Below are 15,962 nucleotides of genomic sequence, written 5' to 3'. Positions count from 1 at the left end.
TTCTGAATGGAGATCTGCAGGAAGAAGTTTACATGCGTTTGCCTCCTGGATTCTATGATGTAGAAATAGGTAAGAAGGTCTGCCGGCTCAACAAGGCTTTGTATGGTTTGAAACAGTCACCTATGGTTTGGTTCGATAGATTTAGACTAGCACTTGTGAAGTTTGGATATGTACAGGCACAGACAGATCATACCCTAATCATCAAGAGGGTGGAGGCCTCTTTGACACTATTGGCAGTATATGTTGATGATATTGTGGTCACAGGGAATGATGGCCATGAGATTGAGTCTCTTAAACAGCTTCTTCACCAAGAATTTGAGGTGAATGACCTTGGTGTACTCCGGTATTTTTTGGGTATTGAGGTTGCTAGATCCAAACAGGGGATCTTTATATCTCAAAGAAAATATGTCCTAGTCCTGTTGGCAGAAACTAGAAAGTTAGGTGTCAAGCCTGCAGATACACCAATTGAACAGAATTATAGGATTAGTGCCGAGAGTGGGGAGCTTCTTGAAGACAAGGTTATGTTCCAGCAACTGGTAGGAAAGCTCCTATATCTCTGCCTCACTTGGCCAGATATTACTTATGTTGTTAGTGTTGTCAGTCAGTACATGCATTCTCCTAGTACCACACATCTTCTTGCGGTAGAAAGAATCTTAGCCTACTTGAAGAGATGCCCAGGTAGGGGTATACTTTTCAAGTACAACAATCACATGAAAGTGGAGGTCTATACTGATGCAGATTGGGTTGGGAGTGTTGATGACAAAAGGTCCACCTCAGGATATTGTGCCCTTGTGGGAGGAAACCTTGTCTCCTGGAGAAGTAAGAAACAAAGTGTTGTCTCCCGGTCAAGTGCTGAAGCAGAATACAAGTCCATGGCCAATGGAGTGGCTGAAATCCTATGGCTAAGATCTCTACTTAAGGAGTTGGGTATTGAGTATGAGAAGCCCCTGACGCTATACTGTGATAATCAAGCCGCCATTGATATAGCACATAATCCAGTACAGCATGACAGAACCAAACACATTGAAGTTGACCGCCATTTTGTGCGAGAGAGGGTCTCATCTCAAGAAGTATGCCTCCCTTACATCACATCCAGTATGCAACTAGCAGACATCCTCACTAAAGCCGTATCAAGAAAGAAGCTAGAGGCGGATCTGTCCAAGTTGGGAATGATGAACATATACTCCCAACTTGAGGGGGAGTGTAGAGAACATTGATGTGGGCCCCATAGTTGTGGTCCCACTCTGTCCGTAGGGTAGAATGTATCTAGTCACAGCTGTGGTTATTTTTCTATTCTGTTATTTCTAGTTTCAGTTCTATATTGTTTCTTATTTGTTAGCAGTTATGATGTAAACACCAAGGGCAAACATGTCCTTTCATGTAACTAGCATAACCTATATATATTAACTTAAAGTGGCGGTGGCAGAATAATTGGCATTCTGTTCTTCTCCTCAAAAACTGTGTTCTATTGCTCTTTCACCACTCTTTCTTCTACTTCCTCTTCACTTTCTCTTCTCATCGAACCTGAAATCTCTTAGTGATCAAGACTGAATAGCAGTCTTGAAAACCTACATGGTATCAAAGCCAAGTTAGGGTTTTTCATGTGAGTCTAATACCAGCCGACCACATGAGAATCTCCTAGGACTGAAAGCTGAAAATGAGGAGTTCGCAGACTGATTCTTGGAGATCGCCATAGGTGCTAGCAGTTGTTGGAAACTTGCTAGGGTTGCAGAGTGTTGGTGGTCAAGAAGGATCAGAGAAGACTAGGGTTCAGGTAACCCTAGAAGACAGGGAACTATTTTTCCTTGTAAGTTGTTTACTTTTAAGAGAAGTTCTTTCAGAGAAGATAGGTTGGACCTATCTGGAGGGGAAGGCTGAACCATTCTAGCTCTTTCTCTCTTCGATTCACTAGGGTTTTACAGCAAACCCTAGACCGAACTGTGTTTCTCTCTACTCTAGGGTTTGGAAGTGATCTGCGGCAAGCCCTAGTGTTTGACTGAACCCTGTGATCTACCTAGAGCAACCCTTAAGTTGATTGGTAGGTCCAATCAGATTCTAGGGTTTCTTATTAACCCTACTGCAAGCTCATCTATACAGTTTGGACTGTGCGACTGAATTGCTTCCTTTCAGGACTGATTAAAACCCTACTGCAAGGCGACTGAATTGCTTCCTTTCAGGACTGATTAAAACCCTAGCATATCAGTTTTTTTTAAAGCTGTTCTCAGAGTACTAAGGGGGTTAGAAATCTACGGACAATGGATGATCTCAATAATGGACGAAGATTGTTTTTCCTTTCCCTTCTACCTCCTCATCCCTAGGTCTCAATCTAGGGGGCATGCTTTTTGTTTCCCACTCCTTGATTTGTACCCTTTTGTATATATTCTGACCTACCGGTTCAACCGTGAGAAATTTGCCTTGGGCTAACCGGGTTTTCAGGTTCTGGCATGCTCAGAGCAATTTGTGTGTTTGGTTAGCCTCTCATTTCTTAAGACTGTATCTCCTCAAGTATATGTCATTCCTTTGAAGGAATCACATTTCTTTCTGTTGGCACCACATCTCTCCTCTATTGGCCTTCATTAGACATCAAATGGTTGGGATCCAATGTTGGTTCCACTTCACCACACATTGCACACAGATACTCGTACATTGAGCTCTTAATCCAATCTCTGGACTAATTTCTTGCACCACCTGAAACGTGTTTTGAAATCTGAATTTGTTATGTTTTGCTATTTCTTGGCATCCTTTACCCTTGTCAGTAGGTTGATGGCTAGCTTCTACTCTTGAAGTGTCCTCACATTTCCACTGTCCCCAAGGTCACTATAAGAGGCCACATTAGCTTCTTGGAATGAAGTGCCCTCTTCTGCCATCACCTAGGCTCTGCCTTTCTCTCCATCATTTATTTGATGACGGTAGGATTGCTTCAGTTAGGAAGCCATCTCCACCCACAAATAACTCGAAAACTCAGTCATGTTGCAAAATGATCCTCACAACCTCAAAGCCCTTAGGTTTAGTCTCCGATATTGATCTTTGACCAGATCGATATTGTGTACAATACTTCCCCAACTACAATGTAGACTTTTTTTTTTTTGAAAAAGAAAAAAAATTATTGCTAAAGATAAAAGCAAATACAACTTAAATAGGTGACAAGAGGTCACTCCCATCAATAAAACTGCAACAATACAAGGGAAAACAAACAACAGACTTCAAAGCATCTGCTAAGACCAAGAGCTGCGGCAACCAAGACCCATGCACGGGATCAGCCAGCCTACATATCAAGTTTATAAGAAAAGGGAGAAGCCACGTCAGCAAGGGGTTAATCCAAGTGGCAGACTGTTAGAACAAAGTAACAGTCCTACAACAAACTGTAAGTCTTGTAACAAACTATAAACTGTAAACAACTTACCTGGGCTATAAAGACCAGAGGAAGAAAAGATGAAGGCAAGAATTTCATTCGAACATCTCTCTTTCTCTGTTCCCCCTTCAGTTTTTCCTCTCTCCTTAGGAGCTCGGTTCACTATACGAACCCAGAGTTAGGCAGCACCTAACAGTTTGGTATCAGAGCATGACCAATACGCGATCTACAGCCAAGGAGGCACGGGTTGATCAGGTGGAAGTCGAGCTCCACCGAATCTCAGGGGAGATGTGAGGTATCAAGGATACACTAACAGAGATCTTGCAAAGACTAGAACGGAGCCCGTCTGTTGAAGATAGAGAAATCTGACCAAGATCGGTTTAGCCAAGGAAGTAACTGAAGAAGCAGCTCCATCTTGGAAAGAAACACCAAACTATGCTTCCCAGTCTTCTCAGGAGGAGACCCCATCCCTTGGATATACAAGGCAGAAAGATTCTTTGAATACAACGAAACGTCTGAACCAGATAGGGTGGCGTTGGCAGCAACGCATCTAGATGGAGATGCAATCCTCTGGTATCAGTGGTATCATTGAGGGAACCCCCGTATTTCATGGCTCGACTTCACGGATGCCCTGTGTGTCTGACTCAAGGCTTCCGCTTATGAAGATTTTGACAAGAGTCTTGCGAAGATAAAGCAAGTATGAAGTGTTTGTGACTACCAGTTGGAGTTTGAATGTCTATCGTTAAGAGTCCAAGGGTGCCGGAGAAAGCTCTGGTCGGAGCTTTTGTGGGAGGACTCAAGGAAGAAATTCGGTTAGAGGTCAAGGCAATGCATCCATCAACTGTGATGGTCGCGGCATCCCTAACCAGCATCCAAGAAGAAAAGATAGCTCGAGCCTGACATCTAAACCGCCCATGGCAGCAGACGAACAAATCATTTACAGCACCCAGATCGGAAAAAACGGGACCCAATAAAGAAGGCAGCATCTTATGCAAACCACCAGGTAACTTAGGCCCGAGCCCCGTTATTCCATTCAAGAAATTAACGCGGGCAGAGATGCAAAATCGCCGAGAGAAAGGTCTCTGCTACAATTGCGAAGAAAAGTTCGGCCCCGGCCATAGATGCAAATCTCAACAAGCCTTCTCATTACAGACTGAGGAGGAAGAAGAGGATCAACAACTGGAAGAAAGATCGTCAACTGACAAACACTGGGCTGAGGCCATACAACCAGAAATCGCATTACAGGTCCTAGCAGGGTTTTCATCACCCCAAACCATGAGGGTGACAGGTCTAGTTCGGGGTCGCCAAGTGTCTATCCTCATTGACAGTGGTAGCACTCTAAACTTTGTAACCACTGTACTAGTCAAACGATTGGGATTACCAGTTCAGCCCACAACCTCATTTAAGGTCCATGTGGCAAATGGGACCTCACTCCAATGCGATGGAATTGGAACAAACATTGGGTTATGCATCCAAGAGCAACAATTTCTAGTTGATCTTTACCCACTGGTAATCAAATAAAAAATCAACTAGTTGTGTAGACATTATCTCCAAAAAACAAAGTAGCTATAGGTCTATATGATGGCTAAAGACTTCAATAGTTGATGCGACAGGAAGATGTTGATAATTGAAAAAGATAGAACCAAGAAAAAAAACTGGGCAATGCTGACATGTTATATTTCTGCAATGCGACTTGAAGAAATGTCCTGTCCAAAAGCACATTAAGACGAGAATTCAAAAACCAATTTTATATACCTTGTAATAGGAGCAAAAAGACCCTACACGCATAGTCATGAGTGCATGAACCTGGCTGTAACTTACTAGACACTAACAGGCAGTAATGTTGGATGTTACAAATATTTCCCATTTTCATATCCTGCCATCAAACTGAAAATTTATATTTATAGAACATGAAAAGTGCATGTTGATCCCTTTTTTGTCATATCATTCATTACATGATAATAGAAATTATCATGCAGTTAGAGACTAAAGGAAAGCAATTACCTTTGCAAATAAGTCTAACCTTCCATGAGTCAAAATCAATTTATATCCAAAATCATAAAAAGGTATGTAATCATTCAATGGGATGAACTCTTCATTTTACATTTTTACTGTTTCTTTTCTTGGCTTTCCATCCAGAAATTTACATGTAAACAGAAATTGAAAGGACAACAGTTGCCAAGTGATACATCATCCAATGAGAAATTTGCCAACCTACTTTTCTGCAGTTCTCATGATTAAACCCATAGTTATAAAGAAACCATAGGTATTCAACAAATTTTATATACTACAAAAGACGATGACATAATCAGAAGAAGCTAATTGATAAGTCATGCTCATAAAACAGAATTCACTATCACAGAAGTAATGAAATAATAGGCAATAACCAGGGATAATGAACAATAACCAGGTTCAGTCATTAAACCATCACATTAGTATTAGGGTCAACCTCCAGAATGGCATTTGCTAGTCTTTTCTAGTTAGTCGAAGAAAGGGTCCTACTCCTCTTGAACAATATACCCTTACTACTTCCTTGATGCATGGGCTCCATCACCTCTTCCTCATGCATATGTGTTTCCTTTAACTCACCTGAAGTGTGCTCAACAAACAATGGGTTGGTGAATCCTTTTGAACTTAATGCTTTCCCTGGAAAACTTTCTTGATACTCTTCCCCACATATACTAATATTCCTAGAAGTCCCAGCTTCCACAGGTGCCTTTGCCTTATATGCAGATTCCTTATCTCCACGATAATACCAGGTCATCTCTCCATCACCGCTGCTACTATTTCCATTACTACCACTACTGCTGCTGCTGCTGGTTTCGTCTGAAGTATCACTTAGCGTGTGAAAAATGGTAAAACTCTCTCTTTTAGTACCTCGAAAAGAGTAGCTCTTTGTGCTCCCATCATACAGGGGAAGGGCATGCTGTGGCTGTAATCCAACTCCATCCCTACCCAAACTATAGGTTGTTGAAAGCTTCCTTTCTATGCCCTTGCGCTCTCTTACCAAACCTCCCAAATTTTCTAGTACTTCATTGGCCACTGCTTCCTCTGCTGCCTTTTGCTCAAGCTCTGTAATTGTCCTATCAAAAGCTTTCTTCCTGACTCGAAGAGAACGCTGAATGCAAACAATGTCAGAAAAGCACTGAGATAGCATTTTCCATGAAATGCCATCATTAAAGGTTTCCAATCTTACTCACCCTCTTCTCTAGGAATTTCCCAAGGTCTCTCCCTTGAAGTTTCTTTTTCCTCCAAAATATACAACAAAAACGGACAAAACAAGCCAGAACTATCAAAATGGAAGACTGGAATAATAGAAATAATAGTATTTCCCCTTCATTTCCTGTAAAAGGGAGCAATAAGAGCAGGTCGTGCTTCTATTTGTTAGTATTTAGACAGAGTTCTGTTTCACCTGTATAGATGCTAAGGTGCTTGGACCTTGCTTGGGCACAACTTGAAGCAAGCTTCTGTCCTGGAAACCAAAAGACAAGTCATAATATTAAATACATATTTCAGTTATAGAAATAGAGAGGTGATTATGCTTCTTTTTTACGTGTGGTACGGCATGGCAGCGGATTTCCGGTCTCTGCATCAAAGAGAACAAATTCAATATTAACCCAGAGATGAAAATCAATTGCAAAAGTAAACAATGCATAGTAGTTCTAGAAGGCACTTTTTTAGAAAGGGCAAATATGAATTTATAACTCAAAGAGGTATGTCATGAGGCTCCTGTACAACCAAAAGCAATGGGGCCAAAGACCAACAGCATGTGAAATTGTATATTATCTATGCTGCATATACAAAGAGTTCGAGCCACAAGACAAACCACTTCATTTGAGAATTTTCCTTTTTTCTGTTGCTTCCCCTGTGGATTGAATCATAAGTACTTGTTAAATCCTGAGTTTTATTGTAAGAGAATTCTAGTAAAATTTCAGCCTCAGTCTGGAGTGAAACAAAATTAACACATATCAAATAGTCAAGTTTAAGACAGCATGTAGACATCATTATCTTCATATGATAATTTGACTATTGAATCATACTTATACATCATTATCTATTAACAGCTTAGGGGTGATTGCTTGGTGGAATGGTAATATCATGAGTGAGAGAACATGAGATCTAGCCCAAGAGTGGTCGCTTCATGCAAAAGATGCTAGAGGCTAGGTCCTTATCCAGCCCACCCCTCCCAAGATCCCAGATAGCTGGGACCAGAATTGGGTAATGGCCTTCCTTTATAAATCTAGCTACATCATTGTTTATTTTAAGCAACTTTACAAAAAATGATTTTATTAGGGATCATCCCCCCAAGCTTAGACCCTAAATTCCTCATTCCAAGAGATTAAAAGTTCCCATTAATTCTGTTAATACATGGATGGCGAAGAATATTTTCAAGAGAAATGCTAGCCTTACTCATGATTGAGAGATCCTTATTCTTAGCTAACTGGCCTTTAGAAAAGGATTAGGGATCCACTCTCACCTTTGGCTTTATACTTGTCCTTGTAAATTGTCATAATTACTTAAATACCTTCTATCAAGCCCATGGAAAAAGGCACTAACACCTCCATTCATACAAATACATGCAAATCCAACAAAGCAAGTAGATCCCAATCACTACCCTTGAGAGCTTAGAGTTCCTTTATTGTCAACACTATCTATAGGATTTCAGGTGCCGAATAATACAAGCTTCATTGGAGGGGATCTAATAATTACAAGAAGTCACATATAAGAAAACTGTAGATCTCACTTGTTGCAGCTACAAAAGCAAGAAGAATCCTCTCATCCAATGCAAAGTGGTGAAGATCACTCCCCAACAACAAAGACGATAATTGACCTAACGGAACACCAAGTAATGCTACAATCAAGAAAGTTTCATGTTTTCAAAGTTAATTCCAAGAAAAAATAGCAAAAGATTGTAAATACCAGGATAATTTCCTTTCCAATAGATGGCCCCAATAGCTGGAACCAGCATGGTAAAAACTGCATTTATTGGTTTCATGGCAGAGACATATGTATATTCACCAATTATTCGACTTATCTTTCCATCCATCTCCACCTGAGAGAAATAGACAGCATATCCAGAACAATCAAGAAGAGGACTAACTTGAATCACTGAATCTAGTGAAGTTTCTTTTGGGAACTTCTTGAGAACCCCAGTTGGTGAATAAGAGTACAGGAATCCATCCAATGAACCAATAGATATCCAACCTGTTACATCAGTAAAAGCATTTAAGCAACAGATATCCAGAGGGCCCAATTCACATATCTATCAACATAAAGCCATATGTAGAATAAACAACTTGATTGGTAAAATAGAAAATATATTTACCATTGGAATCAACAACTGGTGAGCATTCTGCAGTACTTAATGGACCAACACCATTTTGCCACAGGATATTTCCGGTAGAAGCATCTAGTGCAAACACAAGGGCCCTCACTGGGATAGTAACATATACACGGCCATTGTTACCAGGAGTGATTACGAGTTGCTTGTCAAATGCACTAAAATCTTGGATCCACTTGAAATGAGGATTGAAAAGAGATAAGGAATATATCTCTCCTTCAGAGTTTGAGATCTGAAAATGTCAAAAAATACAGTTCAATAAATCCAAAATAAAGAGATACTGGAATATAAAGTAGATGAAGTACCATACATAAAATTCCTTGTAATTAAGAGCACTAACAGCAACAAAATCTGAAGTTCTCAAAAAAGATCAGGGTTTAAGTTTACAACTACAACAGCAATTAAGTAAACTCATATCTCTCATTTGAAGTTTGAATATGAGAAAAGAATATTGCTTAGTTCGGATGTGATCCTCATTGCCTGACAGTTTAAAATAGTTAAGAGTCTAAAGAGGAATTATAGGGGCATAAGGGGACCTTACATAAATACTAGCTTCACACTGATCAATGACAGGGCCTGATGTAAAATAACAATCTGTGACACTTCTCTTACAACCCTGACGGTAACCAAATCGATAGAGCACAGGTCCAGCACTCCAGAGAAGTTGTCCATGCAACAAGTAGGCAAAGAGGCCCCGATTTTTTATGTTGATGAATATAGATGAACTCAACATGCTTATGGAGAGACCAACAATTTCATCTGATCCTCCCATGGTTGATTCTGGACCAAAGAAAACTTCTGCAGCAGATTCAGAATTTCCAATGTTTTGGAGTTTGATTTTCAGTACTCTATTTTCCGCAATTAAATACATCTGGCAGTAGTAGGTATCACATGCATTATTAGCTAAAGAAAGTTCAAGGTAGTAAGAAAAGACTTTTGGAAGGCAATAACCAAGTAAATTTTCCTGGACCTGTAAATTTTATAAGGCAGAATAAACATAAACAATGAACAACCAAGAAACTATTTGAAGAATCACTAGAATGCTGTGCTCAAGGTTGTCAAGGATATGCGAGAAGTACATTTATGAGAGTTCACCAATTCATTCTCCAGCACTGGCAAGCCAAACTTTAACTAGTTATATGGCATGCTTGTTACAGATTAAGCCCATCAAGCATCAAAAATCAAAGATCAAGAAAATGGTGAAACAGGTGTCACATTTCATTTCGAGTGAGAGATTAAATTCATTCTGTTGTATGTCATTTAGTCCTTAAGCAAGTGACTTCTTTTATAACAATAAGTTGGCACTGAAGTCTGAAGTATTTAAATCATGGATAATAGGTCCTCAAAAATTTGAGAATAATAAATAATTGGGATTTTCCTTATACTACAAGGATCATGCCATTTCACAAGCTCATCATTAATTTGGTCTTCATGCATATACCTTCAAAGAAAATATTATCCACCCAACAATCAAAAAGTTTAAGACCACTTGGACAATGCTATATTCTTTTTTTCTTTCTTTTTCCTGGAAATGTGTATTTGCATAGCTTTATCATATCCTATAATACATTTTACATTTTTGTGGACATCAAACTTTACAAAAATCAACAGTGGTTAGTGGCTACAAATGATATGTCTATCAATATATTAACCAGTCAAGCTTCCCAAGGGCTCTGTGTTTTATACCTCATATACAATATACATACTGAAAATGGTTACCTATTTCTTTCAATCTTCAATTATGTAAAACTTCAGGAGTAAAGTGTATAGTTATCTTTGGCTTTTACTCTCTACAGCAGATTAGCCACCTTAAAGAAGTCAGGTTATAGCAATTCAAGCAGGTTCGGAAGAACTCCAATTATCCACCAAGCTACCTAGGCATATTTTATTTAACCAAAACCTTTGTAGCCAATGAACTAAAGGATGTCATTACCTTGCCTTTATCATCACAAACTGGAGCTATCTCCATATTACATGTATAATTCAGAGGTATAACCCATGCAATAGAACCATTGCTTTCAAATGCAAAAAGATTCCTTTCAAAACACGTGTATATCCTCCCATCATCTCCAATAAGAGGTTTAGAAAGCCTGTAAGCAGTCTTTCTGACAAACTCTTGAGCTGAAACAGAAAAAAAGGTTACAATATAAGATATGACAAATTATAGTCAAGTGAATCCAACAAGTGTATAAAGGCACCCATCACAAGAAGAGTAGGAATGAAGTGCACTTTTTTTTATCAGTAGGAATGAAGTGCACTTGCACAGGCAAAGACAAACAAAATCAACAAGAGTATTTCTTAGGGCTCTTGAGCTCAAACAAAATAAGAGTGTGCAGTTGAATGCATAGAACAAAGATGTAAAATAACTCAAATAACTCATGGCAAGAGAAATATTTACAAAACATGCACATGCACACAAATACAAGGGGGGGGGGGGAGAAAGAGTACTCTTAATGGCTTATGGCTAATAGGAAACATATGCGCTAGAAAAGCCATTCAAAACACTCTTTAAATATTTACCTGATCTAAACAGTCCAAAGTTGCAGCTAGATTAGGCGCTGTTTGGTAAGACTTTTTTTAAAGTATTTTTGTACTTTTGAAAGTATGAACATACAAAAAACACGAAAAGCACAAAACCAACTTTTGATAATTCGTGCTTTTTAGCCCTCTAGCATACTTTATACTTTCTTTTTCTTTGTTAAATAAATGGGCATACTTTATACTTTCTAAAACACATGCAACAACACATGTATGGTACTTATACACCCCACAAAATGATAACATATATAAATGCCACATGGCATCATAGGTACATCAATGCATTCAGTGACATGCTTGTGCCACATGGCAGCATATATGTGTGCAACATGGCATTTGAGCATGTGATGGCATTTTGGATGCCATGTGGCATCAATGGCATTTGAAGTAGTCAATGATGTGTATGTCACACAGCAACATATATGGATACCAAGTGTCATTTGAGCATAGTTAATGACAAGTGTATGCCATGTGGAAGTCTACATGGCTGTCATGTGGCATTTGAGCATAGTTAGTAACAAATGTATACCACATGACGGCATATATGGATGCCACATGGCATTGGAACGTAAGTCAATAATAATGTATGCTATGTGGCAATCTACATGGATGCTACATGACATTTGAGCATAGTTAGTGACAAATGTATACCACATGGCGGCATATATGGATGCCACATGGCATTCAATGGCACATAACAGCATATATGGATGTCATGTGGCATTTAAACATATTTGGTCGCACATATAACACATGATGGCATATGTGCATGCCATGTGACACGTGCATGTGTAAAATATCTTGCTGTATCCAAATGCCATTATTTACTTCTACTTTAAAAAGTACGTCCTTCAAAATTTTTCATCCAAACAATTTTCGAAGTAAAAGTATTACACGTGCTCTGTACTTTTGTATTGTCGAGAGTACAAAGCATTAAGTATTACCAAACAAGGCCTTAATTGCTTTTAACTACTTCATATTTGTGGCCACCTTAAATAGGAGTGATCATTTCAGCCCAGCCAGGCCCAGCCTGGAAATTATGGGCTTGAGCCTGGGTTTTGTGTGTAGGGCCGGCTTGGGCCTGGGCCTGATACTTCAAGCCCAGCCCAGCGGGCATATATTTAAATATAAATGTTTTGTACATAATGTATACATGTGTATATATGTTACTTTATCTTATATTATATTATATTTTATATATATACACTACAATATGACAGTTATAATATATATTATATATAGCATTTTATATTGTATAATGTATAAAATAAATTTACGTGCATATTGTATACCAAGCATAGGTGCAAAGCCCGATCCGGCCCATGATCACCCCTACCTTCAATGTAATCGCTGATATCCTTTTTTACTACCTGGACCTTTTTATCATATTTCCCCAGTTTCCATTACTTCTAATCATACCGTGTGTAATGCTAAGTAAATTTCCTCTTAAATGGACGAAGCTAGCCACTTTACCAGTTTAACGTTCGGCTTAATTTTTAAAGCATTCTTCTAGAGAGCACGGGAAAAAACAAATTACCATGTTCAAATGAATGATCTCTTGTCCAACTAAGCTGAACTGGATTTAGTCCCAACTCCCAAACCACGCAAGTATGCCTAGAACTTATTTATAGAAGTTAATACCCCGTTAAATATAACCATAATGCAGGCAGCTTTATTCCTGAATCTGTTCCAACAGCATTTTGTGATTCAAGGTTGATTGGCTGGCACCCATTTTTAAGCATGTATCTGACAAAGAGCCTCCTTTCTTTAAACAAAAATGACTTTGCTTTCATTTTATTTATTAATTCCCCCGCTTCCAATTTTCTTTTGAGGGATCCTAAAAGGTAAAATGAGTCTAAATGCTTTCTTCGCACTTTCGTTCTTTTTTTTTTTTTTTTGTCTTTTCCTTTTCAATGTTATGATCAAGTATATGAACCCAAAAATTGGGTCCAAAATCCATTTCACATTAACGCAATCCTCTTTTGGAAAACAGAGATAAAAGTCTTTTAAGTACATAAAAAACTCCATGAATCTTTAAACAATAAGATTTCATGCATGCGTAAATAAATAAATAAATAAGTAAAAAATGCATTCAAACTAAACAAGAATGCGGTTACAAATTTAAATGATTGAGAAGGTTGGAGAGAAATACCGATGAATGGACGCATGTAGCCAGGAAATTTTTGGAAATCCGGCGACTGGGAGACAGCGGCGGATTCTTGCAGGAGGAGAATAATAATGACGGGAAGGGATTGGATCGACATAGAGAAAAATCGACTGTAGAGTTGTCAAGTTGAAAGCCATTATAAGATTGACAATCCATAAACGGTTATTTAACCGCTCTGTTTCTGGCGGAAGAATTCGAATTCCAACTTATAGCTCAGACGGCTGAGAGCAGTTGGCCAGTAGCTTCGAACCTTCGGGCTGCAGCACTCCGGATAGGCGGACGGCCCTTCAAATGACCGACTAGAGCGCGTTTGGTATGGCTTCAGCAGTAGTCACGTTATAAATCAATTGAGGGCCAATTTGGTTTAGCGGGAACAAGGGTCTGGAATTGGAATCAGAATGTTCCGATCGTTTGATTGGGCCTAATCGGAATCCAATTCCCATTCCAAGTAGAAGGCCATTTTTACGTTTAAAGGAATGGTCATTCCTCCCTCTCCATGGGAATTCATTCAAGCACATTCTGATTCATGTTTGAACCAAATAGACCAAATAAGCAAGAGGAATGGACTATTTCGATTTTATTTCTCAAAGATTTTGATTTCAACTGCAAAGCCAAACAGACCCTAAAATTACCAAAAAAGTTGATTTAATTGCTAAAATTCTTAATCAAAGTGGGTTTTTAAATTTGGGGTTTTTACCATTCAGTACACCTCTAAGTGGAGCTACTAGTAGACTAGGGATGGACTGAATCTGCCTGCGGATTGACGTCAAATTCATGAACAGGATGCGATTTATAGGGGGACTACTAATAGACTAAGAGAGAGCTGCAAATTAGATTTATGATGAGGATTGCAGTCCAAAAATCCATTCAAATTTTAGTTGTTAGCGTGGGACCTACCTCGGAAAGCCATAAGCCACTGCATGGGAGCATTGGTCCATTTGGTTTTGTTTAGAAGGGAAAAACCTGGAACTTATCTTATAAGAGTTCTTTCTAGGTGTTTAGAACCAAAACTTACCCTGTCAATATTGATTTCAATGTCGATTTTGGCCTCGGCAGTTTCTAGGCTCTATCCATGAAACTTATTATTTCCTTCTATTTAAAAACAACAAACGTGTGTGTATCTTTGAGTATGTTATGTTTTTTAACACTAAAAATTATAAATGTGAAATAATTACATAATCGTTGACTGTATATATTGATAATGTTACTATTAATACGCATGATTGATTAAAAAACACAATAAACTTGATTTTAAGCAAATTATCATAATATATTAACTTATAGTTCAAATCATTATAATTTAAATTTTATAAATATTACTTTTTGCATTATTTATTATATCTATATCTATCATATCATACTATTAAAAGTATGAATGGGGGTGATGAACTTTTCTTCCTAACTAAAATACCCCTATTTTTAAATTTATCCCCTCTCTAATTTGAGGGCTGAAGATGTAACTTGAACTATTACTTTCACCTCATTTAATTCATTCTCGTTAAGCAATCTATATTTATGGTATTAACTCTCTTTCTCTCTTTGAGTCATATATTTAAGGTGTTTTCTCATTAATAAATTATACTAATTAGATCTATATAAGACTTAATGAATCTTATATATATTTATAATCCACATTTTTTTAAACCAGACCCCCCAAAAAAAAAATTCTTCAACGTAGGTAGTGGGTGAGAAATCCAACCATCTAATTCAAATGTCATAGTTAAATAATCTTTTTTAAATAAAAATAAATATAAAAAGTTGTAAAGAAATTGAGCATATCATTGACATTTTATGTTAATCATGTCACATGAAAATAACTAGGCTAAACAAAAAGATAAACACACAATAAAAAAAAAAGGAAAGAAAAGAAAGGTTACATGAATTTTGTAGAAAACATTTAGGTACATCTCTAATATTTTATATTCATTCTATTAAACAACTGTGTGATATGTAGGAATTATTTTTATATGTAAAAATATAAAAATAACTATGGAAAAAATGACACACATATATCTATACTATGCTACTATTAGAAGTACAAATTAGCTTATGGAACTTTTTTTTGCTAAAGTACCCTAGTTTTGAATTTAGTCTCTTTCTAATTGTAAAGGTAGAAAATGTAATTTGAAATACTAGTATTTGGTTTATTCAAATCCCTCTCATAAATTGCGTTAAGGTATTGACTTGTATTATCTCTTGTTAAATCATATTTAAGATGCTTTTTCTCACCAATAAACTATAGTAATTAGATCTATATCTAAAACATAACAATAAAACCATATTCTTTTAAAATTGATCCAAAAAAAAACATTCTACTATCTAAGTGGCAAGTAAGCAACTTATCCGTATTAGTCAAATAAGTCAACCCATGATGTCATGATTAAAAGTAAAAAACCTACATAAAGTTTGTAGAAAACTTTTTGGGCACATCTATGATCTTATATAAGTGTGTTAGATAATCATTATTTTTTATCAATGAAATACAAAAAAAAAATGTAGAGAAATTTGCACACGTATTATTTTATCATCATCATTTAAAATTCCCACATGCAAAACACATGCAT

At 37.6% G+C, this 15,962-nt stretch overlaps 1 protein-coding gene across 3 annotated transcripts; it reads right to left on the bottom strand.

Moving 5' to 3' along the window:
• Positions 1 to 5,657: 5,657 nt before the first annotated feature.
• Positions 5,658 to 14,147, bottom strand: GEX3 (gamete-expressed 3). Of its 3 annotated transcripts, XM_088981372.1 has the most exons (10): positions 13,384 to 14,147; positions 10,627 to 10,814; positions 9,235 to 9,564; positions 8,679 to 8,925; positions 8,273 to 8,557; positions 8,097 to 8,183; positions 6,906 to 6,938; positions 6,765 to 6,824; positions 6,553 to 6,695; positions 5,658 to 6,470 (listed from the first exon to the last, which is right to left on the bottom strand). In XM_088981372.1, the coding sequence occupies exons 1-10, from the start codon at positions 13,493 to 13,495 to the stop codon at positions 5,829 to 5,831; spliced, it is 2,127 nt and encodes a 708-aa protein (XP_088837498.1). In that variant the 5' UTR covers positions 13,496 to 14,147; the 3' UTR covers positions 5,658 to 5,828. The 3 variants fall into 3 exon arrangements, with proteins under 3 accessions (XP_088837498.1, XP_088837500.1, XP_088837501.1); XM_088981374.1 differs by lacking the exon at positions 13,384 to 14,147 and having other exon boundaries at positions 9,235 to 9,491; positions 10,627 to 10,766; XM_088981375.1 differs by lacking the exon at positions 13,384 to 14,147 and having other exon boundaries at positions 9,235 to 9,473; positions 10,627 to 10,754.
• Positions 14,148 to 15,962: the final 1,815 nt, after the last annotated feature.

The sequence above is a fragment of the Nelumbo lutea genome, chromosome 3, assembly GCF_056320005.1.
Source record: "Nelumbo lutea isolate HS-2025 chromosome 3, American lotus-T2T, whole genome shotgun sequence".
NCBI lineage: Eukaryota > Viridiplantae > Streptophyta > Magnoliopsida > Proteales > Nelumbonaceae > Nelumbo > Nelumbo lutea.
Note: the sequence above shows the minus strand (reverse complement) of the source record. Positions and strands in the feature narration are given on the sequence as shown.